We start from the raw sequence: 26,693 nt of genomic DNA on the forward strand, positions 1-26,693 counted from the left end.
TTTGGGACTTAAATTACTTACTCTTCATGTATTGATTCACACATTCTCTTTAATGCTAACCATACCTGCCTGATTTCCCATAGTGCCAGAAAGAGGCCCATCCCCTACTTCCGGCCCAGTCCTTCATCCAGCAGTCGCTCTACCAGTGTATCCTCTTGGAGCAGCCTCTTCACACGGAGTCGCAGCCCTAGGTCCAGTCCTGGCCTCTGCCTCAGTAGTTCAAGGAGTAGGAGTAGGAGCAGGAGCCGAGGAAGAAGTAGGAGTAGGAGCTACTTCTCCTACCGGAGCTACAGTCGCAGCTCCTCTTGGAACTCCATCTTTGGTCGCCGGAACCGCAGTCAGAGCCGGAGTCGCAGCTATGACTCGTTGGACGGTTACAGCAAGGGCAAGAACCGGCACTGAGTTTTTAARAGACTGAGGTTACAGAGGAGACTGCATTATCATTTCCCAATCTCCCAGTGGAAGTATGAGGTAATGTTTTCATCTCTTTGCGTCTTTTTTGTGTTAGATGCCTGAGCCAGACCCTTCAAGTAAGTGTATTTTTTTGTGTCATTATTTGTTCAACAATGTCTTGAATAGAGGCAGTTGTCTTGTCCGTGATGTATTGAAGACAGAAACCACTGGAAATAGATTGTTTGTTTTCTTTGGTTCGTTTTTTTCAGTCCGCTGTGTCCTCGCCATGCATTAGCATTCAAYATGGCCAGAGACTGTTTTTCCTTGTGACACTCTTCCTCTGATGTCTGTGTCTGAAACTAAGGATTGAGGAGCATTGTTCAATTGAACCCTCTGATAAACTCTTATTTTATAACAACTCTTAAGTTTCTGACCATTTCAGATCTGGGATGTGCACTACAAAGTTGTTTTGGGGACAGAGGGAGGGTGAGAGCGAAGGTTTTTCAGGAACATAGGAAAAGGTGTATTGCTTCTCTGATCTCAGCTCTTAACAATGTGGAGCAAAAACATGCCTCTGAGAAATGATGAGAAYGGGGAGGAAGAGGAGGAAGTCCCAATGCCAAACTAACTGCCTATCAGCTCAGATTTATTTATCCTCTATTCAAGTGGAAAACAATTTAAATGTAATTCCTTATAAGATGATGGTGAATGATCAAACCACTGCACAGAAGGGCTGAAAAAGTGGGTTTTCATAAAAATGTCTGTCTTCATAACAGCTCCTCTAGTGAAGCTAAACTATGTGAGTTTACAAAATAGATTGTTTTACACTGTTTTAGTAGCTGCTAGGTTGTCATATTTATTTATCTAGATAGTTATTTATTAATTAAAATATTTATTTATTTATTTATTCAAATGATCTGTGTTCTATTTATTTTATCATTTTGAATGAAACTTGAATAAGAGTGCAATGAGAGAGTGTTCAACTGTTTTACTTTTCAGCATATGTTTGACAGAGGAGATTCACTATTGGATAAATCTGTTATTTTGTTATTCAGATTTTTTGTGTAACGGTCCCAAATTGCACTGTTCAATAATGTGTTTGGTATTTCAGAAGCAGAATCAAACACATACCTCACCTGTCTTGTTTGCATAGTCCYCCCACCAAAGGTCAAGTTTGGAAACACACATTTTTGTGTCATGCATATTTATAACGTGTTTACAGTAATATTTATGCTTTCGTGTTGCCTCTCAGCAATGGTCTATGTTTCTATGCAATGCCATTATATTGCTGGGTTTATACAATTATGAGTATGTTGCGATTAAAAAAAAAACGTTCCCATTCAAACTCTACAATGGACAGTCTGACTCTAGCCCATGTGCCAGTCTGTTTGTGCTATCATGCCAACTCACTGTCACCCATTGACAGTAACAGAGTTGGCAAGCGAACAAGCAGATCTGGAACAAGGCTAGTCTGACTTTGCACAATAGACAATGTAATAGCATATCGATACAAACAATGTTACTTTACTTCACTCCATCTCAACTATTCATTCCTCTGTTCTCTTTTGGGGAGAATGCTATTTCTTCAGAGGCTATGCTATAAATAGCCACATCAACAGAGATGACAGAAAAAGCAAATAGGAAAGTACTAAAAGCCTGTGTGGCAGACTTTTAGCCTCAATGGATACTCCCATATACTCTTTCAAGGAGATCTATGTGGGAAGATTAAGCAAAAAAAAAAGAAAACATTAGCATTTAGAATAACTGTCTTTGCCCTTATGTTTAATTTCTCCATTAGGTCCAATCTATCACCCTGTCTATCTGCGTTCAGAATCTGCTCCAGGCATGAGGGTCTGCTCTCTATGCATTGTACATATAACAGACTGAAGTTATTTATCTGAATGTTCAGAAACTTGTCCAAAGGTTTGGAGAGCTTGGAAGGAAGATGATGACACAAGAGTTCGACAACCCATTTTACATATGCTACTGATGACATGCTTTTGCGGTAGTGCTGAGTGATGAACCGAAAAGTAGGTTTATTTTCATTTTTTAAATAACTAATTGATCAATGTCAGATCAATTATTTTAATTGCTTTTATTTCCATTTTTTTTCCTGTGCGCTCAAAGTGCGGTTTGTGCCGTTTCTCTAGAGATTTCTCTCTGGGAGATGTTGTCCAACCATAGAGAATGATAGAGGCCTCTAGTGGCCAAAAGGCTGTATTAGCATGGGCAGCACCATTGAGAGCTTCCACCATTTTAATGTGGTCAACTGGGTGGGACTTCCAAATTCATTGGCTGATCCCTCCTGGTGGCCCAGTTGGAGTCATGTCCAACCGAGTCATCAGGAGGGTTCAGCCAATCGTGAATAAGAAAATGGACTACTTCAAAATGGAGATTGCCTCAATGGCGCTGCCCATGCTATCACAGAGACTATAATACCATAGATACAAAGATGAGTCCTCTATCGCAATGTGTCAAAGTCATAGTTAAGACCAGAATCCATTGCGCCTACAGCTGCCTGTTATCATTGGTTCTTGCCGGGCAAGACTGTGGGGCCGTCAGACCGACCCAGCGAGAAAGAGCAGAGCGATAGAGAGACAAGAGAGGGATAGAGAGGTATCTCTACCCAACAAAAATTCTAATTGATTGGGGTCACTACCATCATTGGGGTTTTATTAATGATATAATGAAGTCATCATCATACAATCTTAGAAAAAGGGGTTCCAAAAGGGCTGTTTGGTTGTCCCCATACGAGAACCATTACTATCCTTTATTGGGCTCTAGCCATCATTTATTCACATTACTTTACTTAAATAAAATATTTTGCTTGTGTAAATTACATATTTGTTTTTAGTACACTTTTTGAAAAGAAAGGTCCTATCTAGAACCTTAAAGGGTTCTTTGGCATAACCCTTTGAAGAACCCTTTTTGGTTCCAGGTAGAATCCTTTTTGGTTCCAGGTAGAATCCTTTTTGGTTTCAGYCGGAACKCTTTTTGGTTCCAGGTAGAATGCTTTTGGGTTCCAGGTCTACCTGGACCCACATAATGCATTTATTGTATAAAAACAAAAACATGATTATTTTTCAAAAACTGAACCGACCTAAAAAAAAACACACTATTTGCTGAGCACTATTTTGAGGTGAACCACTCTCCCCTTTTGTCCTGATATACCATTCCATGATGTACAGTATGTACACTGTACAAATGAATATGAATTATTACTGTGGTGTAAATATGCATCTGCACTGTATAGATTCATTATATGAGGGATGTGGCATAATTCATTCAGAATTTGTGGAATAGTCATTCAAATGATCAATGCAAAATGATGCACTGGTACGGTATGGTTTCTCTCCTACTGTAAATACTTTGCCTCATTGTTGTCAACTCATCTGTAAGCTCTCTGATTTTAGTGTTAAATAATGTGCATTCATTCTTTAATTTTCCATGTGAAAGAACGATAATGCAAGACTGAGAGCCAGGATGCGTTTTCCCGCTGGTGTCAGTGCGAGCTTGACTTGTTGTAATGTGTCAGCTGAAATTGTATTGTCCTTCCTTTAAACCTTAAATAAACCCGTATGCCTCCCCTTCCTCTATCTTGTAAGTCTGTAAAATCCATGTAAAATCCTAAATAAAACTGTATTTAATTCATAGCCTACAGGGTTTACTTGCCATCTTAATTGTTTCAAAACCTATACAAAATAAGCTTAACTATGATGTAGGACGATAGTAGTTGTTTACTGTTTCTTTACTGTTGGGCCAGATACAAAGATACCGCAAATACATGTAATTTACATACTGACGAATTTGACTCATTAGCAATTCGTTTTATCCGTATAGTGACATCAGCGTGTTTTCCCCTTGCTCTCCTCCGCGTCTCTCCCTTTCCCTCCCTTCGCCTCTCCCCCTCAGGCACGCTTGAAGCCATGCGTTATTTTCTATTAAAAAGATGAGTCACCGGGGAGCGATCATTTCAACAGACAAGAATTTGTTGGACAAGTAACACACCAGCTAATGGCTAAACTTGGACGGAGAGGGAGGGTCTTCTGTGGTCAACTGTTGCGTCGCGACCGGTTGCGCCCAGAGGCACCACTGTGCACATTCACCGTCAGTGAGAAGGTAGCCATATAAAACGGTTGACCAATTGGCATAATGTCAGTTCAACTCATAGAGGGTATTAAACTTCTAGGATACTAACTGGAGGGGTAGTTATAATTCAATGTCCTTGGGTTGAAACCGTTATTTTTGGTGATCCAATCCGTAACTGTCATGAGCCCAACACAGGAAATTATCAAATTAACAACTTTTTCTTTCTCATAGACTACTCAATATTTATAGAATTCGCAGAGCTGTCAGCTTGGGGAGAGTAAACTTGGAAAGGGTAAACATTTTTTCTTACTTTTCTTCTTTGGGACAACGACCGATAAACATGGCAGAAGGAGACTTCTACACTCTTGGAAGTAGGCAGAGGGCCCCCCGAGATCCTTTCAGAGAGAGTCCGTCTCTCGCCTCCCGATTTATGGACGATGACTTTGGGATGTCCCCTTTCCCCGAAGACTTGTCAATGGACTGGCCCGGCTGGGCTCGGCCTAGCCGGCTCAGCACGCGGCTTTCCGCACCGTTTACTGGCACTCTGCGCACTGGGTTTCAGCCAACGCGCACATCGACTGGGCAGACGCCGGTGTATTGCACGAGATACAGCGAGTCCCCCCGCAGCTCTCCGACCCAAACACCGGGAGAGCCATGGAAAGTGTGTGTGAACGTCCACAGCTTTAACCCAGAGGAACTTAATGTCAAAACCAYAGATGGGTTTGTAGAAGTGTCAGGTGAGGAAATCTTCGAAACTTAAATAACAAAAGTTACTAATATTGCCTTTACAAATCCAAACTAACCCAACTAATACCACCAGAATTGCTTGGAGGATAAATAAGAAACACTAACAATGTTATTTTCGTTTTAAGTTGTACCCAGCTAGCACATTTAGTTCCTTGGAAATTGTGGAAACGTGTTTTTGGTTTCACATTGGTTGTGGGAAAGAAGCCATACTTTCCTGACCAAGTTAACATTTGTTCTACGGTTCTGAGAACGTTTTACTCTGGTTCCTTGAAAGTTTTCCTGGGAGGTTTTATTAACGCCCTGAGAACCGAAATGATAGGTTATTTGGAGGTTTTTGAATAACTTTGTAAAAAAATCCACTCAATAACACTGCTAGCTTATTTTGTGTAAACTTTTGTGAACTCCAAGCAGAGATAGGACACATGGAAATTAATGCAAATACATGTATTTTTTATTGTGACACCAGTACCTATAATCTTCTGTTCTCTATCCATGGGTTGCGTTCCAAACACTTAAGACACACCCTCGTCCACTTACCCTTYCCTTATGCCCTTGGGGGAATCCCCGTCGTCATCTTGGAGGGTGGTCCAAATGATTAGCCAAGCAAGGGAAGTTTGCACCGTAAGCGCCTCAGCCCTTGTTTTTAGTCGGCTTTGCGAGTGTACAATTATGTTCACTCCGGGCCTGAAACTCCCCATAATTAAATTTGTTACGATTGTACATCCGCTAAGAAAAGTCCGCAAAAACTTAAAAAATACATCAATGGAGAAGTCAACATACACGTGTAAGTAAACACGAATGCAAATAATTTAGAAATTGTGCTACTAATGCACARGATGGCACAAACACGTCTCATAAAAAGTAAATATGTTTTTCTTTTGGAAATTGTAGAAATAAAACATTTTCCTTCTTCAGAAGATCCAGCTAGGCAGGCTAACGTTAGTTAGCTAATTAATGTGCTAGCTATCATACAGTAGGTGTATATTAATAACTATATATTTAATGAGTAGACATGCACTCATAATTGACTGTAGCGCATATAAAGCACCTGCAAGCTACCGGTGGCTGAAAACACAATCATCCCAGGATGAATGAGTGACGAATTTCCGGCAAAGGGTGGTCAATTTAAAAATCATTCCTTCCTCCCTCGCCCCCTTGCCCTGCAAGTGTATACTTGTCAGACGTCATGATACGTCATCAGAAGTGTCCACTTAATTTGAGGGCTGAGGGGATAGGGTGTGTTTTTTAAGTGTTTGGACCGCAGACACGGAGTTACTCCACTGTGCCACCAGGATAGAGCTAGCATGCCATGTTTTTTTATGCATACAATGTTATTTCTTGTCTATTCAAACAGACTCCATTTCAAAGGAAACAAGCACTCATTAAGATCAGGTGTGGCTAATTAGTGGGTGCGGCCAACACACCTGAGCACACTTAACAAGATAGAGGAGACAGTTTTGTTGATGAGTTTTGTTGATGCTGAATGGAATGTATAGGTTTTTAAATAATATTTTTTAGAACGTTCTCTGAACGCTACCAACATTTTCTTCTGGTTTTTATGGAACATTTTCTTCACATTCTGAGAACTTTATGTATGTTTTTACATTTCTGAAATTCCCACAGAAGAACATTGTTTCTTAACGTTTCTTGGAACAATTTGAGAACATGACTTTAAATGGAACCATGAGAAAACCTGTAGGAAACGTTATGCTGAAGTACTGAAATTCACACAGAAGAATGTTGTTTCTTAACGTTCTCTGAACTATTTGAGAACATTCCCAATGGCAAACCAGTTGGAAAACATTCCGAGAACATTACCCACATTTAAATACAATGTAACCATGTTTGAAGTTTTATGAAACGGTCTGTTAAAGTATTGAAATACAGTACCAAGAAAATAAAACATTTTTGTCAAMTTCCTTAAATGTGCTAAGAATGTTCCAAAGCCAAGCAATTATCCTGCACAATTCCCAGAAAGTTGTGAGAAGGTTGTATGCAAAAGTACCATAGGAAAACCACGCTTTCACCAACACTTATAAACATATGATTATCAGAATGTTGTGTTCTAGCTGGGTAAAGTACCACAATAGATAAAGTAYCACAATAGACATTATTGACAAAATAGTTATATTCATATTTTAAATATTTACATAAATGATTCACATAGCCAGCTCATATCAGCTCATATCAAGGGATGTTATGATATCCTGCCCTACAGTATGGGCAGTAGGACCCATGACTTGCAGTTTGCTAGACCAGTTCATCAAGCCTCGGCACCTGTTTAGATTCCTTCAGAATCACTCACCAATGCGCCAGATATAGATTTAAGTGAGGAAGGCCCATGACAACAGTATCTGTCCACAAGAAGATAAGCAACACARTACTGTTAGTGTTTAACACTGGAGAGAGAATGTTCTGGAACTATTATTCTGCCTGGTGATAGCTGACTAGACCCTTCAGTATTTATTAAATCATAAGATTGTTGTACTACCATACCCTGATTCTAGGAACCAAAAACATGAACAGCTAGGTTCTGGAAGTATTATTCAATTTCTACCCATTGATGGCTAACTACATCCCTTCAGTATTTAGACAATTCATATACCAGTAATTTTAGAGTTTGTTTTGTTACCATGCCCTGAACTGATTTACAGAACAGAACTGCCCTGATTGTTGAACCTAATACTTTTAAGGGCTATATTAACCTCCTGTCCAGGGCATCCATATAATCTTTGAGTTTGTTATGTATAACCAGGTCCTGATTGTATAGACAAATAAGCGTAAACAATATTTCAAGCTCTCCATGGCTTCTTTAGAGAGTAGACTAAATATTTAGGGAACAACTGAAGAATGCCAGGGATAACCAGCACCTAGGCAAGGTCTGAGGGAAGTAGAGGGTAGTGTAGTCTACAGAGAGAAGATACTAGGCCCTATACAAGCTTTTTATAAACACATTGTTGGCATGCCAGTTGGGTCATTTAGTCAGCTAGCTGCCTATCTCCGTGGCTCTGCCTGCCTGCCTCAGTGACCTCGTTCTAAAAGTCTGCCTGTGTGGGCGTGTCACAAGCATGTTCAAGCCGGGGTTGACGTGGCCTCTCCGGGCTTTCTCCCATGTCACAGTTTGTACAAAGCAAAAGTTAACCTAACATTAGCTGAACAGGGTTTTGCCTCATCATAGTTTCTAAGCTGTCCAAAGCAGTGTGTCCTTGAGGCTGCAGCAAAAACTATGTTTAATTAATGGGTGTAGCCTACTGTATATTTGCAATTAAGGTCTGGGTGTGTTGCCAGGGCAGTTTGGAATGTGACATCTGTACCACAAGGGACTGAGGGAGGGTGAGAGGTTCTGGGAGACTGAGAGAAAGCCTGTGGTTGTGTTTTTATTCTCTCCAGACCAGAGCTCACACTGCAGGGGTATAGCGTTGCACATAGCTGGGCGGGACCGAGCAGAGGGGCAGAGGGGTGGAGGGCAGCGGCTGCTACACTGACATTTAGCATGTAGAGCAGCTGCACAGACAGAAGTCATAAACAGAACTTTATTAAGATGAAGCCTTCATTCTGGGGCTTTCCAGATCTATCTTTTTATCTCACTCTCTCTGTTTGTCAGGAATATATGTGTTTGGGTTGGTGAGGTCATACTTTGAGAAGAAGCAGGGTTAAGATGGGAGGAGATGGAATGGTGTCTTTCGTCATCATTCCTATGAATATATGACCCACCCTTACACCAGGGACACGACTATGTATGTACGCTGTGTTTACATCAGTCCACAATCCTGGGAATTAGATAATGATACTGCTATAAACAATTTTGCCAATTATTGCAAGGGTTTGGATTTCAACACCCAGACCCACTRATCAGAAGCTGTCTATTATGTCATAAAAACGATACGGATATGTCACGCCCTGACCTTAGAGAGCCTTTTTATGTCTCTAGTTGGTTTGGTGTGATTTGGGGTGGGCATTCTATGTTTTGTTTTCTATGTTTCTTTATTTCTATGTTTTGGCCGGGTATGGTTCTCAATCAGGGACAGCTGTCTATCGTTGTCTCTGATTGGGAATCATACTTAGGTAGCCCTTTTTTCCTCCTTTCAGTGTGGGTAGTTATCTTTGTTAGTGGTACTTTGCCCTGTAAGCTTCACGGTTGTTTTTTCGTTTGTTGTTTTGTTGGCAACATTTTAAATAAAAAGAGAAATGTACGCTCACAACGGTGCACCTTGGTCCACTTCTTTCATTGGCCGTGACAGGATAGCAAGTCGGTTAGGACATCTACTTTGTGCATGACACAAGTAATTTTTCCAACAATTGTTTACAGACAGATTATTTCACTTATAGTTCACTGTATCACAATTCCAGAGGGTCAGAAGTTTACATACACTAAGTTGACTGTGCCTTTAAACAGCGTGGACCTTGTGAAGATGCTGGCGGAAACAGGTACAAAAGTATCTATTTCTACAGTAAAACGAGTCCTGTATCGACATAACCTGAAAGTCCGCTCAGCAAGGAAGAAGCCACTGCTCCAAAACCGCCATGAAAAACCAGACTACGGTTTGCAATTGCACATGGGGACAAAGATTGTACTTTTTGGAGAAATGTCCTCTGGTCTGATGAAACAAAAATATAAGTTTACATTCACCTTAGCCAAATAAATATAAACTCAGTTTTTCACAATTCTTGACATTTAATCCTAGTAAAAAATTCCCTGGCTTACATCAGTTAGGATCACCACTTTATTTTAAGAATGTGAAATGTCAGAATAATAGTAGAGAGAATAATTTCTTTCAGCTTTTATTTCTTTCATCACATTCCCAGTGGGTCAGAAGTTTACATACACTCAATTAGTATTTGMTAGTATTGCCTTTAAATTGTTTAACTTGGGTCACACGTTTTTGGGTAGCCTCCCACAAGCTTCCCACAATAAGTTGGGTAAATTTTCGCCCATTCCTCCTGACAGAGCAGGTGTAACTGAGTCAGGTTTGTAGGCCTCCTTGCTCGCACAAGCTTTTTCAGTTCTGCCCACAAATCTTCTATAGGATTGAGGTCAGGGCTTTGTGACGTCCACTCTAGTATCTTGACTTTGTTGTCCTTGAGCCATTTTGCCACAACTTTGGAAGTATGCTTGGGGTCATTGTCCATTTGGAAGACCCATTTGCCACCAAGCTTTAACTTCCTGACTGATGTCTTGAGATGTTGCTTCAATATATCCACATAATTTTGCTTTCTCATGATGCCATCTATTTTGTGAAGTGCACCAGTCCCTCCTGCAGCAAAGCACACCCACAACATGATGCTGCCACCCCCGTGCTTCACGGTTGGGATGGTGTTCTTCGGCTTGCAAGCCTCCCCCTTTTTTCTCCAAACATAACGATGGTCATTATGGCCAAACAGTTCTATTTTTGTTTCATCAGACCAGAGGACATTTCTCCAAAAAGTACGATCTTTGTCCCCATGTGCAGTTGCAAACCGTAGTCTGGCTTTTTTATGGTGGTTTTGGAGCAGTGGCTTCTAGGAGACAGAACGCGTCTCCTTCCTAAGCGTTATGGCGGCTGCGTGGTCCCATGGTGTTTAGACCTGCGTACTATTGTTTGTACAGATAAACGTGGTACCTTCAGGCGTTTGGAAATTGCTCCCAAGGATGAACCAGACTTGTGGAGGTCTACAATTTTTCTTGGACTTGGCTGATTTCTTTTGATTTTCCCATGATGTCAAGCAAAGAGGCACTGAGTTTGAAGGTATGCCTTGAAATACATCCACAGGTACACCTCCAATTGACTCAAATTATGTCAATTAGCCTATCAGAAGCTTCTAAAACCATGACATAATTTTCTGGAATTTTCCACGCTGTTTAAAGGCACAGTCAACTTAGTGTATGTAAACTTCTGACCCACTGGAATTGAGATACAGTGAAATAAACTGTCTGTAAACAATTGTTGGAAAAATGACCTGTGTCATGCACAAAGTAGATGTCCTAACCGACTTGCCAAAACTATAGTTTGTTAACATGAAATTTGTGGAGTGGTTGAAAAACTAGTTTTCATGACTCCAACCTAAGTGTATATAAACTTCCAACTTCAACTGTATATATATGAAGTGATGTTTAGTCTATTGGTCTGTTTTCTGTGTCTAGTAACAGAGATATGTTCAGGGTCTTATCTTCCTCCTTGACCTGATAATGACCAAGCAACAGAGGTTACACCATTTGACAATGTATTATTGGTTAGGGTTATTGAGCTCTGCTCATTGGATTTCATGTTGTTTTTTCCACAGGGAAACATGAAGAGAAGCAAGAGGAAGGAGGTATAGTGACAAAGAATTTCACAAAGAAGATACAGTAAGTATCCATAGCCACATGCAACGATGATACCAACAGCAACAACAACAACCAATAAACACATACTCCCTTAGGATTACTTTGCGTAGCGTCCATATCTCACAGGTAATTAAACATTTCAAACACATCATATGATCCCATTTCAAAGTTGTCACTCGTTCCTCGATGAGCAAAACAACAACCTTTAGCCTCCCCACAGGGAATCTATCAGATATTTCAAACATCTATTTTGATACGATCCAATATAACCAAATAAAAAAACGGATAAAGGAACACCTTACTGCACAATGGGGACTGTGAAGAGACACAGCCATTTTATATATCTTCATTGGTAATTTGCACTGTACTATGTATTAGACCTAGATATTGTGTGTATGAACTGATATGTAGGCTATGTGTGACGTTTTAAATGTATGTAGTTCAGTCCTTGACTAATAATGTCCTGTACTATGTATTATGTCAAATTTCATGTGGACCCCAGYAAGAGTAACTGCTGCTTTTGTAGGGATCCTAATAAATAGGATTAGCATTAGTTACTGTCTCCCCACAGGTAATCCATCAGACATTTCAAACATCTACTGTCATATGATCTCATATCAAAATGCCAGCTAAATGSCCCAGTAACCCAAGGCAGCTAGGGCACAGAAGTTTCCATACGGCCATGCCCCTGTTAATTAGGACTATGGAACATCAAACAGTGGTGCTAATCACAAGTATGGGAGCACTGGCTACCTATCAAATGGCACCCTTTCCCTACATACTCCACTACTTTTGACCAGACCCCTATGTGCCCTGGTCAAAAGTAGGGAATATGGTGCCATTTGGGATACAGCCACTGTCTTACAGGCACGGTGGAGGTGGCGTCACTTCAATGTTATTAATTTATTCTTGGCTAATTAGTAGGCAGCTAGTCTGCACCGGCACCAGCACTACTCTCTCTCTTCATATCACCAAGTCTTGTAATTGTAATCCCTCAGATCACACACACACACACACACACACACACACACACACACACACACACACATCATTCTCCAGCTAAGCGAAACCCAAAGCAAGAGACAGACTTAGAGATAGAATAGTGGGTATATAAATAACTGTCCTCAATACAGAAATCCTCTGGCTGTAGAGTACAGTAGGCTACCCTCAGTGGAGAGAGAGAGGAGACATTCCTGTATTGCCTAACTAATCTAATCTATTGTTATTAGTGAAAAATACTAGGGGCTTGAGTCAATCTGTAGCGCTGAAGATCCGCGATTGTAATTTCTAGGTAATTTCCGATTGAGCCAACATATGCAGCATTTACCATGAATGCAATCTCCGCAAACGCGGAAACACTGCCAATGGATTTATTTTGCGCTATACTGCGGATCTTCAGCTCTACGGATTAAATCAAGCCCTAGAGCTTGTTATTCCTTGCAGAATATAAAATTCTGCTGTGCGTCGGAGCCCAGCCACGCCCCCCCCCCCCCCCCCCCCCCATTGTATTGTCACATTCACCGGATAGGTGCAGTGAAATGTGTTGTTTTATAGGATCAGCCGTAGTAGTAGGCCACCCCTAGAGCAATTTTTTTTTTAAATCACCTCGTCAGCTCAGGTATTCAAACCAGCAACATTTTGGTTTCTGGCCCAACATGTTAACCACTATGCTACCTGCCACCCTTACAACAATTTTTAGCAGTGACTATGTTCATGATATAACACGGCTGCTTGTGCCTTTATTTCTTAACTTATTGTGGTCTTTCRAGCATAGGATCTTAGAGAGAGGAGTGCATACAAATCATTAACTATTTAGGATTTTTCTCTGACTCTTCTGTGGTAAAGGTATAGTGCATCAACAAGGTTAACTACTTATGTTATTCCAACCTGGGGTAGACGTAGCATAGTAAACGAAAATCTGGGATACTTAAATGAGTATGATATGTTACGTTTGGAATTGTATTATTCATTTGTGGGTGTCCATCATTAGTTTCGTATGATATGTTACGAATTATAATTCATTAGATATGTTACGAATTACAATTCGTATGATATGTTATGAATTGCAACCTATACAATATGTTACAAATTTGCAATATGTATGATATGTTATGAATTCCAATTTGTTGTGGCTAACGTTAGCTGGGTGGCTAAAGTTAACGTTAGCTAGGTGGCTAACAGTAGCTAGGCTAGGCGTTGGGGTTAAGGTTAGGGTTAAGGTTAAGGGCTAGGAGTTAGGTTAAAGGGTTAGGGGAGGATTTTGCTAATATTCTATGTAGTTGCAAAGTAGCAAATTATCTAAAATGCTAAAGTTGCCTGTGATGAGATTTGAACACGCATTATTTGGGTTTCTAGACATTCGCGTTATACACCTACCCATCCACCCCGACCAACCACCCTACTTTAGTTGTTGCCTTAAGTAACCTTCTGTCTTATTTAACCATACCAAACATAACATATCATACTCATTTGAGTGTCCCATATTTTTGTTTACTATGTTACGTCTAGTCTTTGAGACCAGGCTGGCTTTTGTCATAACTCTCCTGTGAAGATCTGAAGGATCAGGTTACAGTCGGTCCGCTCCACAGCGCCCTCTCTCTCCCGCAGAGGTGGAGGGGGCCGCTTTATGGCGGTCGTAAAATACTCTGCTTCTGGGCTCTGTAGTATCGAGATTGGAATGTGACTGTGGAACACAGAGAGACACTTGGACATCAAAAAGTTGAATAATTGAACAGTATTTCTGTATTCCAAGCAGTTGGGGTGGTCCATGGACACTTAAGGAACAGTCATGTCGAGTTTGTTTCATTTGGTGACCTCATGAAGGACAGGAGACACACATGACTGCTTCTTTGTTTGTATACACTTCTCAATTATGGGGTTTACATCTGATGTTGTATAAAATAAATTATTAAGCATACGAATACTTTTGGAAAGATAACAATGTGATCTTAGTCTTCTAAATGAGAATTGTTTTTCATAGTAACTTATGATCAGTCAGTGGCCACGCCCCCGTGAGCACAGACATTACACGGTGTCATGGAATGCCCCCTTTTCTACTCCTGTATAAAGCCACCGGTGCCAAAATTGACATTAGACCAGAAAACATGGAAGCTGTCGCCTCATGTTGAAATGGTTGGCAACTCTACCAAAGGACAAGACCAGAGAACGTGGAGATCATTCCCACGTTGAAATGGCTAAGAAATCTACAAACTAAAGAATAAGGATTCAGGCTGCAGCTGTTTAAGTACTTTAGTCTGGTAAACGCAACCGCTCGAACGACCGAATGGCACTCTGACGTATGCATTATAACAAGCTACAACTACGAAAGACTTTGATCTCTGGGGGAACGCAACCAGAGACTCTCTGATTAACTATTATCCAGCAGACGGACCAGCAATCACAGAGAGGGACAACAAAGGCATAAACTAATAAATATGTCAATTGCAATTTCTTTTCGAATGGGCGGCTGTTCATGTTCAAAGTATTAGCATTTCCATGAGTGTAGTTATCAACTCTGAGTTTCCCGCTCTTGAGCTGTCCCCACCCCTTTCCTTTGTCTACCAAGCTGTCATATCGGTTTCGTCCACTAGGGACTTTTCTTTGTGTCATGTTAGTAACCAATGTACGACCTACTGTGTGTGTGTTTATGTAATTCTGTGATTGATTAGTTATTTAGTAAATAAATAATTAAGCCAATTTATATATAACTGATTCATGATTTATGATGCTAGGGTTCGTGCAGATATCCAAGGGTTTGCCACATTCAGGAATGAGACTGATGAGGTAATAATACATTAATAGAAGACTGTAATCGATAAGATAATAAATTATCTGAAGAGTTATATTCGGAAAATTGTAACTCTATAAACAACATTTTCCATAGGTGCCCCGACTTCCTGGTTAATTATCATTCCATGATTCGTTTAATCACAGAATAATTACACAACGAGAATTGATTTGATAATATAACAGTCTACAAATTTAACTTCTCTGCGCTACGGATCCCTTTTACGGGATCATTTTGCTAAACAACCGCTGAATTGCAGGGCGCAAAATATTACTACTATTATTATTACTAATTATTAATATTATTACTACTATTATTACTACTAAAATATTTATAATCATGCAATCACAAGTGAAATACACCAAAACACAGCTTAGCTTGTTGTTAATCCACCTATTGTGTCAGATTTTGAAAATATGCTTTACAGAGAAAGAAAACCAAGCTTTTGTGAGTGTATCAATCAATGCTAGAACAGCTAGCCCATAATTAGCATGGTCACGAAAGTCAGAAAAGCAATAAAATGAATCACCTATTCTATGTAGTTGCAAAGTAGCAAATMATCTAAAATGCTAAAGTTGCCTGTGATGAGATTTGAACACGCATTATTTGGGTTTCTAGACATTCGCGTTATACACCTACCCATCCACCCCGACCAACCACCCTACTTTAGTTGTTGCCTTAAGTAACCTTCTGTCTTATTTAACCATACCAAACATAACATATCATACTCATTTGAGTGTCCCATATTTTTGTTTACTATGTTACGTCTAGTCTTTGAGACCAGGCTGGCTTTTGTCATAACTCTCCTGTGAAGATCTGAAGGATCAGGTTACAGTCGGTCCGCTCCACAGCTGTCTCTTATACACATCTAGATGTGTATAAGAGACAGGCTTTTGTGAGTGTATCAATCAATGCTAGAACAGTTAGCCTTATATTAGCTTGGTTAGCTTGGTCACGAAAGTCAGAAAAGCAATAAAATGAATTGCTTACCTTTGATAATCTTCGGATGTTTGCACTCACGAGACTCCCAGTTACACAATAAATGTTATTTTTGTTCGATAAATATTACTTTTATAACAAAAAAACGCCATTTGGGTTGCGCGTTATGTTCAGAAAACTACAGCCTCGTTCCGGTCCTGAAAGGCAGAAGAAAATTCCCAAACGTATCAGATTCAAAAATATTACTAAAAATATTTATAATCATGCAATCACAAGTGAAATATACCAAAACACAGCTTAGCTTGTTGTTAATCCACCTATCGTGTCAGATTTTGAAAATATGCTTTGCAACGAAAGCAATCTAAGCTTTTGTGAGTGTATCAATCAATYCTAGAACAGTTAGCCTTATATTAGCTTGGTTAGCTTGGTCACGAAAGTCAGAAAAGCAATAAAATGAATTGCTTACCTTTGATAATCTTCGGATGTTTGCACTCACGAGACTCCCAGTTACACAACAAATGTTATTTTTGTTCGATAAATATTACTTTTATAACAAAAAACGCCATTTGGGTTGCGCGTTATGTTCAGAAAACCAAAGCCTCGTTCCGTTCGACGAAAATTACAAAAAAGTATCCGTAGAAACATGTCAAATGTTTTTTATAATCAATCCTCAGGTTGTTTTTAACAAACATAATCGATAATATTTAAACCGGACCGTAACCTACTCAATAAGAGAGAAAAGMAAAATGGAGCGCTACCCTCTCGCGTGCAGGAACTAATCTGAGGAAACTTGACTACTTTTGAAGAATCTTGCTCATTTTTCAAAATAAAAGCCTGAAACTATGTCTAAAGCCTGGTCACAGTTGAGGAAGCCATTGGAAAAGGAATATGGTTGATAATTATCCCTTTAAATGGAAGAAAGACAGGCCAGGAAACACAGATTTTAAAAATAAATATCACTTCCGGGTTAGATTTTCTCAGGTTTTCGCCTGCCGAATTAGTTTTGTTATACACACAGACAATATTTTGACAGTTTTGGAAACTTTGGAGTGTTTTCTATCCTAATCTGTAAATTATATGCATATTCTACAATCTGGACCTGAGAAATAGTCCATTTACCTTGGGAACGTTATTTAAAAAAATTAAATAAAAAATCTGACCCCTAGCGTCAAGAGGTGACAGCAAATGCTACGACACTATTCTAAAAAATAAATACTCATTGTATTCCTATGTGTTTTTCTGTGAAGGTCTCTCTCTATGCTAGCTATTTGGTTTGTTATTCGGGGCTGTGTGTGGATTGTATGATACGTCTTTGAGACCAGGCTGGCTATTCAAGAAACAAATACTCAATGTCTATCTGTGTCTCTTTCTCTGGAATGTAATTCCTATGTGTTTTTCTGTGAAGGTCTCTCTCTGTGCTAGCTATTTGGTTTGTTATTCAGGGCTGTGGGTGGATTGTCATTGTCACTTTACCTCCTGTCTCTCTCTTCCCGCAAGCCCTGTTTCACTGCCTCTCACCCGAAAAAAAGCATATTGGACAGTTTGGGCAGCCATACAGAATCAATGGGAGAGATAAAAAGCTATGTAGCCAGAGGTGAATAAAATCCCCAGCCGGACAGATACGATTATGCAGTCGGGTGTGTCACGTAATAAGCCGGCTGAGTGATTTGACTTTGTCAGAGAGACTTGCTGCATTTGGCTCCCTAAAACAGGGGACTGTGAATTGGAGCCTTGAAGCCTTGAAGCCTGGGATGATTTATTATGGGGTCTTCATTCATTTCTAACTTTACACACTTGAGTATGTCTGTGGTATCTATTTCCCCTTGATATGCCACTCTTTCCCCTTGCTCTCTGGCTTCCTCAGACTGGGACAGGCAATTGTCAGTTATGTGTAAAGACGGTAGAGAGACTGTAGAGGGGTTATGATAATGAAATGGAGGCTGGACTCTAGGTCCAGCCTCCATTTATTTCATTTTTCCCATTTTTTGAACGATAACACGATTAAATGAACCACCGCAATTCTTCCTATCTTTGGTTATGTTACGCTGGCCTTTGCTTTCGCTGCCTTTTCTCCAGTTGCAAGTTTTGGCACATTCATTTCAACAACATAGCACCCTGCTTCTCACTGCTGTTTTGCCTCTGAAACTACAGAAGRAGGGTCAGTCCAGGTCAGTCTKTGGATGGGAGCTGGAAGTGGTGAAGAATAAACATATGAAAAAGAATGTCACATGTGGGCAAACATTTTTTTCACAATGGAAAAACCTGAAAAATGTACGTGAAACTTCGCACGTGTTTTTACAACAACAAATATTAAATCATTCATTTGTTTCACGTGAATTCAGTCCTATGTAGCAAAATTTGTAATTGTGTTTTTTACATTGGATAAAAGTAGAGACCATAGAAAATGGTACATACACTGCAGTTGAGGAACAATGGGAAAGTAATTCTGCTTTGAAAGTTGATAAACTTGTCACCCCACTTTTGAGAAAATGGCCCTTGAAGCTTTTTGGTACACCTACTGGAGGGTTCTTCTTTGTCTACACTCATTCAGCATCATTCACACCCTCTTTAGCCTAAGCCCCAACCCATCTCTTTAAAGATTCACATGTGAGGCCATGTGCTAAACAGAGTGAGTAGTGTAGTAAACAACAAAAGTAGTAGCCTACAATAAGGAAAGATTCCAGATAAAAATATATTTTATTGTCCTTGGCCTATATCCTAATCTGACTGCAGTGCAGGTCATGTTCTTCACATTAACGTCTCTGGTAAACACACACTCAAATAAAATAAAATTAAATACAGAATAAAGAAGGTGTAAATGGTACAGTGAAATGGTTACTTGCATATTTGCATAGTAGCGATATCAAAACAGAAAGTGTCCAGATAATTATTAGATGACGCTTACCCAGACACATTTGTCTAAATCGATGGGTCATGTGAAAGAAATGCTATAATCATCCCCCAGCCAGCTCAGTGGATGGGTCACTATTGTCTAGACATGTACACATGTTCATGAAATACAATAGATGGCTGTAGTCACCCCCAGACACACCTGGCTGACTTGATGGGTCTTGTAATCATTTGGTGAAGTGGAGTCTTTTTGTTTAGCTAAACAATGAACTGGCATAATCTCAACTCATATTAAAACTTCTTATGGCTGCAATCCCGTTAACGGGATCGATATGACAACAGCCAGTGAAAGTGCAGGGTGCCAAATTAAAACAACAGAAATCTTATAATTAAAATTCCTCAAGCATACAAGTATTTCACACCATTTTAAAGATACACTTCTTGTTAATCCCACCACAGTGTCCGATTTCAAAAAGGCTTTACAGCGAAAGCACCACAAACGATTATGTTAGGTCACCGCAAAATCACAGAAAAACACAGCCATTTTTCCAGCCAAAGACAGGAGTCACAAAAAACTGAAATAGAGATAAAATTAATCACTAACCTTTGATGATCTTCATCAAATGACACTCATAGGACTTCATGTTACACAATACATATACTGTATGTTTTGTTCGATAAAGTTTATATTTATATCCAAAAACCTCAGTTTACATTGGCGCCATGTTCAGAAATGCCTCCAAAATATCCGGAGAAATTGCAGAGAGCCACATCAAATAACATAAATACTCATCATAAACTTTGATGAAAGATACATGMTTTACATAGAATTAAAGATACACTTGTTTTAATGCAACCGCTGTGTCAGATTTCAAAAAGCTTTACGGCAAAAGCACAATATTCAATAATCTGAGAACAGCGTTCAGCCACAAAAGGAAGCCATACAGTTACCTGCCAAATTGTGGAGTCAACAAAAGTTATAAATAGCATTATAAATCTTCACTTACCTTTGCTGACCTTCGTCGAAATGCTCTCCCAGGACTCCCACTTCCACAAGAAATGTTTGTTTTGTTCGGTAATGTCCATCATTTATGTCCAAATCGCTATTTTTGTTAGCGTGTTTGGTAAACAAATCCAAAGTCAGGAAGTGCGTTCACTAAAAGCAGACAAAATGTCAAAAAGTTCCATAACAGTCAGTAGAAACATGTCAAACGATGTATTGAATCAATCTTTAGGATGTTTTTAACATAAATCTTCAATAAAGTGCCAACCGGAGAATTCCACTGTCTTCAGAAGTGCGATGGAACAGAGCTCCCTCTCATGTGAACGCGCATGGTCAGAGCATGGTCAGGTCATGGTAGACCTTACTCATTCCCGTCTCCTTCGGCCCCACTTCACAGTAGACGCATCAGACACGGTTCTACAGACTGTTGACATCTAGTGGAAGTCGTAGGAAGTGCAAACTGACCCATATCCCTCTGTGTGTTCGATAGGCGATGAGTTGAAAATTGACCAACCTCAGATTTCCCACTTCCTGTTTGGATTTCTTCTCAGGTTTTTGCCTGCCATATGAGTTATGTTATACTCACAGACATCATTCAWACAGTTTTAGAAACTTCAGAGTGTTTTCTATCCAATACTAATAATAATATGCATATATTAACAACTGGGACRGAGGAGCAGGCAGTTTACTCTGGGCACCTCTGGGCACCTTTCATCCAAACTACTTAATACTGCCCCTGCAGCCATAAGAAGTTAAACTGATTGTCATAGCGGTAGTATAAATATGCAGGTAGCTAAAGCTAACCAACTATGTTCAATGTTAGCTAGCTAGCTAACATTAGGCTATTACAAGCAATGCATATAGTTTTATGCTTCGAATAATATTACTACACAGATCATACACGTAACGAGCCAGCAAGCTATCGTTCACTAGCTAGCGAACAGTACGCTTTAACTTGCAATGAATATTACTTTCTGACTAAATTAGAAACTTATAATATATGAAAATGTAGCTAGACTCTTACCCATATAAATGGATGAACGGTTTACGGCAGACTGGAACCATTTAACTCTGTTTGTAGCTACATCTTGTTTGGCCAGTATTGTGTCAAGTCACTCCGGTTCACACTGACCGTGGCATGTGCAGAAAGTAGCCTATCACAACTCTTTCCAACTGATCTGTCGATAGCGCCTGCTAAATTCAGGGCATCAATGTTGTTGAGAAAAGTAGCAAAACGTTTGTAATTTTCGATGGCTAATGTTATATCTTTCAAAAAAGCCGTGTTTGAAAGGATAATCAACAAATACTGAGCAGCTCACGTTATAGACAGAAGCGAGCTACATGGCAGACCAATGCAAACTCATCTCCCGGCATGTCCAGCCCATCCATTATCTTAGGCAATCATGGCTAGCGGGAAGGTTCCTGACTTTTTCCGTGGCTTAACCAACTAGGCTCATAATGTAACAATTTTATTCGTATTTACAGATGGAATACACCTTTGTTATTAAGGCACATGAAAGTTTACATTTTCCAGAAGGCATTTCTGGCCAAAATAAATATTTTTAAATATGTTCAAATGCCTCTCCTCTGAAGTAGTGACGTGTAGCTTCCTTAAAGGGTCACACATGTGTCTGAAAACCATCTTTTTTTCATATGTGATTTTTTTTCATGTGTTTCTTTTGTAAGGGTGTTTATTTAAGCATAGGAACACTTGGCAGCTCATATGGAAACTCCAGCGACGGACAGAGAGCTTTATATGGCCAAGCTGCTTGACAAAGACCAGAGACCAGTCTGTCTGGGGTCTCTCTCTCTCTCTCTCTCTCTCTTTCTCTCTCTCTCTCTCTCTCTCTCTCTCTGTCTCTGTCTCTCTCTCTCTCTATCTCTCTCTCTCTCTCCTCTCTCTCGTCCTCTCTCCTCTCTCTCTCTCTCTCTCTCTACTCTCTCTCATTCTGTGTGTGTGTATTGCAGATCTTAACTCGAACCAGTGTGCCTGGCACCTACTATCGTACTCCATTCAAAGGAACTTAAATTGTTTGTCATGGCACACATACACAATCCATGTCTCAATTGTCTCAAGGCTTAAAATCCCTCTTTAACCTGTTTCCTCAACATCATCTAAACTGATTGAAGTGGATTTATCAAGTGACATCCAATAAGGGATCATAGCTTTCACCTGGTCAGTCAATGTTGTGGAAAGAGCAGGTGTTCTTAAAAAGCTGTAATATGTAACTTTTTGGGGCAACCCAATTAAATAGTTCTCATTAAAAGCAAGTCTAAGAAGCGGTAGATATGTTCTGTGACCTATTTCTATGCTTCCCGTTCTCAAGTTTTGTTTTGTTTTACTTTCAGTTTTGTACACCAGCTTTAAACAGCTAAAATACAATATTTTTGGCTGTAGAAAATATATTTCACAGCTATTTAGATGGTACAATGATTCTCTACACTATATTTGCTTGTTTTTTCACATAAACTGAAATTTGGCGCACTATTAGAATTTTAGCAACCAGGAAATGGCGGAGCGATTTCTGCATACTGCATCTTTACTGTTTCGTACACTCAATGTATTTAAAATAAGGACGAGAATGTATGTTTAGATCATGCTTATGAAGTATTATATAACATGTGCTACTACAGTGTCATAAACCAGATTAGACCAGATAAAACTCAGCAAAGGTTAATCCCATGCTGACATTTGTTAGGAATTGATAGCAGAGAACACAAGACCTCTAACTTTACCCAGAGCCATATGCTTCTGTCTGGGCTATATACTCCAAGGATATATCCTATCTAGCAACCAAGGTAATCTTTAAATCTCTGTTTGTTTATCTCATATTGATCCAAACATATTAGTGGTTTGTCCAAAATGGCACCCTATTTCCTATAAAGTGTACTACTTCTGACCAGAGCCCTATGGGCCGTGAATAGGATGCAATTTCAGAAGCAATCTCTGTCTGTTTATCTCATATTGGTCCAATCATACCAGTCCTCCTCTCTCCATCCTTCTCTCTTGGCCCTCTACTATTTTCTATTTTTACCAATGACCTGCCACTGGCATTAAACAAAGCCTGTGTGTCCATGTATGCTGATGATTCAACCCTCTACACGTCAGCAACCACAGCTAGTGAAATCACTGCAACCCTAGAATGGGTAGCCTATAATAAACTGGTACTGAACATCTCTAAAACTGAAAGCATTGTATTTGGTACAAATCATTCCCTAAGTTCTAGACCTCAGCTGAATCTGCTAATGAATGGTGTGGCTGTTGAGCAAGTTGAGGAGACTACATTKCTTGGTTGTACCTTATGGGTAGCCTATAAACTGTCATTGTCAAAATATATGGATTCAATGTTTGTAAAGATGGGGAGAGGTCTGTCCATGATAAGAGATTCTCTGCTTTTTTGACACCACACTCAACAAAGCAATTCCTGCAGGCTCTAGTTTTATCCTATCTTGATTATTGTCCTGTCATATGACCAAGTGCTACAAATAACCTAGTTACGCTGCAGCTGGCCCAGAACTGAGTGGCACGTTTTGRTCTTCATTGTAATCAGAGGGATAATATCAATAATATGCATTCCACGCTCTCTTGGCTAAGAGTTGAGGAAAGACTGACTGCATCACTTCTTCTTTTTATAAGAAACATTTGTGTTGGAAATTCCAAATTGTTTGCATAGTCAACTTACACACAGCACTGACACACACACTTACCCCACCAGACATGCCACCAGGGGTCTTTTCACAGTCCCCAGGTCCAGAACAAATTCAAGGAAATGTACAGTGGTATACAGAGCCATGATTGCATGGAACTGCCTTCCATCTCATGTACTGTATGTACTGACATGTGTAACTGATAGATGCAAACACACATGCACACTACATGTTAATGTTTTTAAATGTATGTACATTTTTAAAGTATTTTGTCTGTGATGTATTTTCCATTATGTGTCGGACCCCAATAAGACTAGCTGTCGCCATTGGCGTCGGCTAATGGGGATTGTAATAAAATAAAATAAAATCCTCCAGAATCCTCATAAACATTTTGACAGGCGGTAATGATATCTCACTCTCTCTCTAAACTATTTTTCTCTGTCTGTCACTCTGTCCCTGTCTCTTTCTCTCTCCCTCTTTCCCTCTCTCTCAAAACACATTTATGAGGAAGCCATTTATGCTAATTTAGTCATAAACTAGTTCAAAAACCAAGGGGGAAAAGGGAGAGGGAAATTGGCTGTTACCTGTCTGTCTGGCTGTTGAGATGAGCTGATTAGAAAAGTATGCAAATGGAAATTTCAGGTGATAATAAACTTTGCATCAGACAGCCATTTTTAATAATTGGAATCAGCCCTCATTTCTCAATCCTGCACCTGGAGCGAGTATGTCTCTTTTTTCTCAATTTTTTTCTCCCTCACGGCGCTGCGATGATGACGGCAGCCAGAACATTTTAATGAAAACCTGAAAAATGAGCGTTGGCCAAAGAAAAAAAAAATTGCTTTCAACATTAATTTAATCTGGAGCCAAGGTTTCTACTTACGGATTGTGTTAAATCCTCTGTTTATAACTGGAGGCTGTTATGGGTATCGACAAGATGTCAATCAAATCCATTTGTTAGCACCAAACAGTAGTTGCAGTACTGCTGAGGTAATTCAGAAAAGGTTGCAAAATTTTTAAAACCTCCAAGCACAGTTGTGTACACAATGTTTTGCCTTTCCTTCCACACCAGTTCTCTCTGTCTTTGTAGTTACCAACTTTTTCAAGACCCTCAAGCTTAAAGTTGTATGTACAAGTCTCTCAAATGTTCTTTCTCTCCCTCTCAGGATTCCAATCGACGTGGACCCTCTGACGGTCTTCGCCTCCTTGTCGCCAGAGGGTGTGTTGATCATCGAGGCACGGCAGAGCCCTCCCTACTACCTCTTCAGTAACGAAGGTCCTCAGGGAGAGGTGGAAGAGGCCAGCCAGAGCCAGGAGGCCACCATGGTCTAGGATGAAGCCCAGGACCGAGCTCTCTCCCCTGGGGAGACACAGGCTCACCCCGGGCCCCCCTCGGGACATAATAGAGCATCCAGCAGAGTAGAGAAAGGGCTAACACAGGTTCAAAGCCATCGAGACCTTCCGCGTTATGTTGTTGGGGTGGGTTCGAAATGGCACCCTATTCACTAATTAAGTASTGCACTGAATATGGTCCCAAAGAAGCACTCTGATTTTCTTTTTGAGTGTTAAGTAATCACTCAATCACTCCCCTAAAATATATAATAATAACATGGTGTTTGTGTATCTCTTGGCAGCGAAGGCTACTTGGATCTGTCACAGATTTAATTAAAAGTCACAAACTAAATCAATCCTAATGTCTCACAGTAGAGTTGCTATATACATTATGCATCCAGTCCCAGATGCAATACTGAACTGACTCCAGATCCTGAACTGAGCAGCCTAGAAGCAAGCTGGGGCCCATTCTGTCTGGATCATCCTGTGATGCCTTGGTTTTCTATCCGTATCCCATTTGTGATGAAAACGTCATTTGACAGGATGCTTCATATACACCATATTATGTTAAATGTGTATTTGAAAGAAGCACATTCAAATGGATAATCAAATAAAGTTATCCCATATGGCTTAATTTTCTGAGTGGGAAGACTTAATGAAAGGGATATTCCCATCATTATAGTGTGTAACCTACTGTACGTGTGTGTTGAAACTGTATTCTACCCTAATGTAGGCCTACTGTCTGTAAATACATTGCACTTAACAGTACGTGCCAACCCATAGACACAWCTATTTGAGTGCCATGATTACCCTACCTAGAGGTCTTACAAACGGATGTTCGTTGCATTTTTCTATTTGTACATGTAATGATGACGCTGTGTTCGTTCTTGGTGCAAAGGGAATGCATTTTTGCTAGACTTCTCTACTCCCTCCCCCCTCTCCTTCCTCTGCCCTCCCTCATCTCCTCCATCCCTCTCTCTCCTCCTTTCCCTCATGTCTTTGTATTTGTTTATGCAATAAAACCTCCCATCAATCCCAGTGTGTGTTCACATCTGTGTGTTTTGTTCTGTCTGCCATGTACAGTATGGGCCAGATTCCAAGATGTCTGCCCAACAGTGCCCAACAACAGTAATTGGGTAACAGCTTAGTGTAAGTGTGCATCTCAAATGGTACTCTATTCCCTTTTATAGTGCACTACTTATGGTCCATAGGGCTCTGGTAAAAAGTAGTGCACTTTAAAGGAAGTTGGGTGCCATTTGGGACATAGACAAAGGATTGATTGATACAGGGGAGGTCCTGCGTAAACACAAACTCACTTCCTTGACAACTTCCTTCACAACTGCATTACTTAACAGCTCTGCGCTGGTCCGCAAATCGCAAGAAGTACGACTGTCCTGACTTCTACAGAGGCCATATCACCYTAAATGCTGCACAGCCAATGCAGACATCGGATTGACCATGCAGTGACTTTAATGCTGCCCGGTTGTACAAACATAGGTTACTGTATGATAATATGTATCATGAAACATGTCTAAACCATGAAACGCCACGATAAAGAATCCATGTTCCTATGTACTCATGGTAGGTAAACAATTACTGTGTGG

The 26,693-nt window shown here is 40.0% G+C and overlaps 2 protein-coding genes across 2 annotated transcripts in view; both read left to right on the forward strand.

The window, feature by feature from the left end:
* srrm4 (serine/arginine repetitive matrix 4) overlaps nt 1-4,051 on the forward strand; it is a 95,208-nt gene extending 91,157 nt beyond the window's left edge. The window contains exon 12 of the mRNA XM_024001517.2: nt 84-4,051. Within this exon, the coding sequence (XP_023857285.1) occupies nt 84-402 (319 nt within the window). The 3' untranslated portion in view covers nt 403-4,051. The remainder of the gene's footprint in view (nt 1-83) is intronic.
* Nucleotides 4,052-4,319: 268 nt separating this feature from the next.
* Nucleotides 4,320-26,127, forward strand: LOC111974018 (heat shock protein beta-8). Its single transcript, XM_024001519.2, has 3 exons — nt 4,320-5,219; nt 11,491-11,554; nt 24,924-26,127. The coding sequence occupies exons 1-3, from the start codon at nt 4,823-4,825 to the stop codon at nt 25,087-25,089; spliced, it is 627 nt and encodes a 208-aa protein (XP_023857287.1). The 5' UTR covers nt 4,320-4,822; the 3' UTR covers nt 25,090-26,127.
* The last annotated feature ends 566 nt before the right edge of the window (nt 26,128-26,693 follow it).

The sequence above is a fragment of the Salvelinus sp. IW2-2015 genome, linkage group LG15, assembly GCF_002910315.2.
Source record: "Salvelinus sp. IW2-2015 linkage group LG15, ASM291031v2, whole genome shotgun sequence".
Lineage (NCBI taxonomy): Eukaryota > Metazoa > Chordata > Actinopteri > Salmoniformes > Salmonidae > Salvelinus > Salvelinus sp. IW2-2015.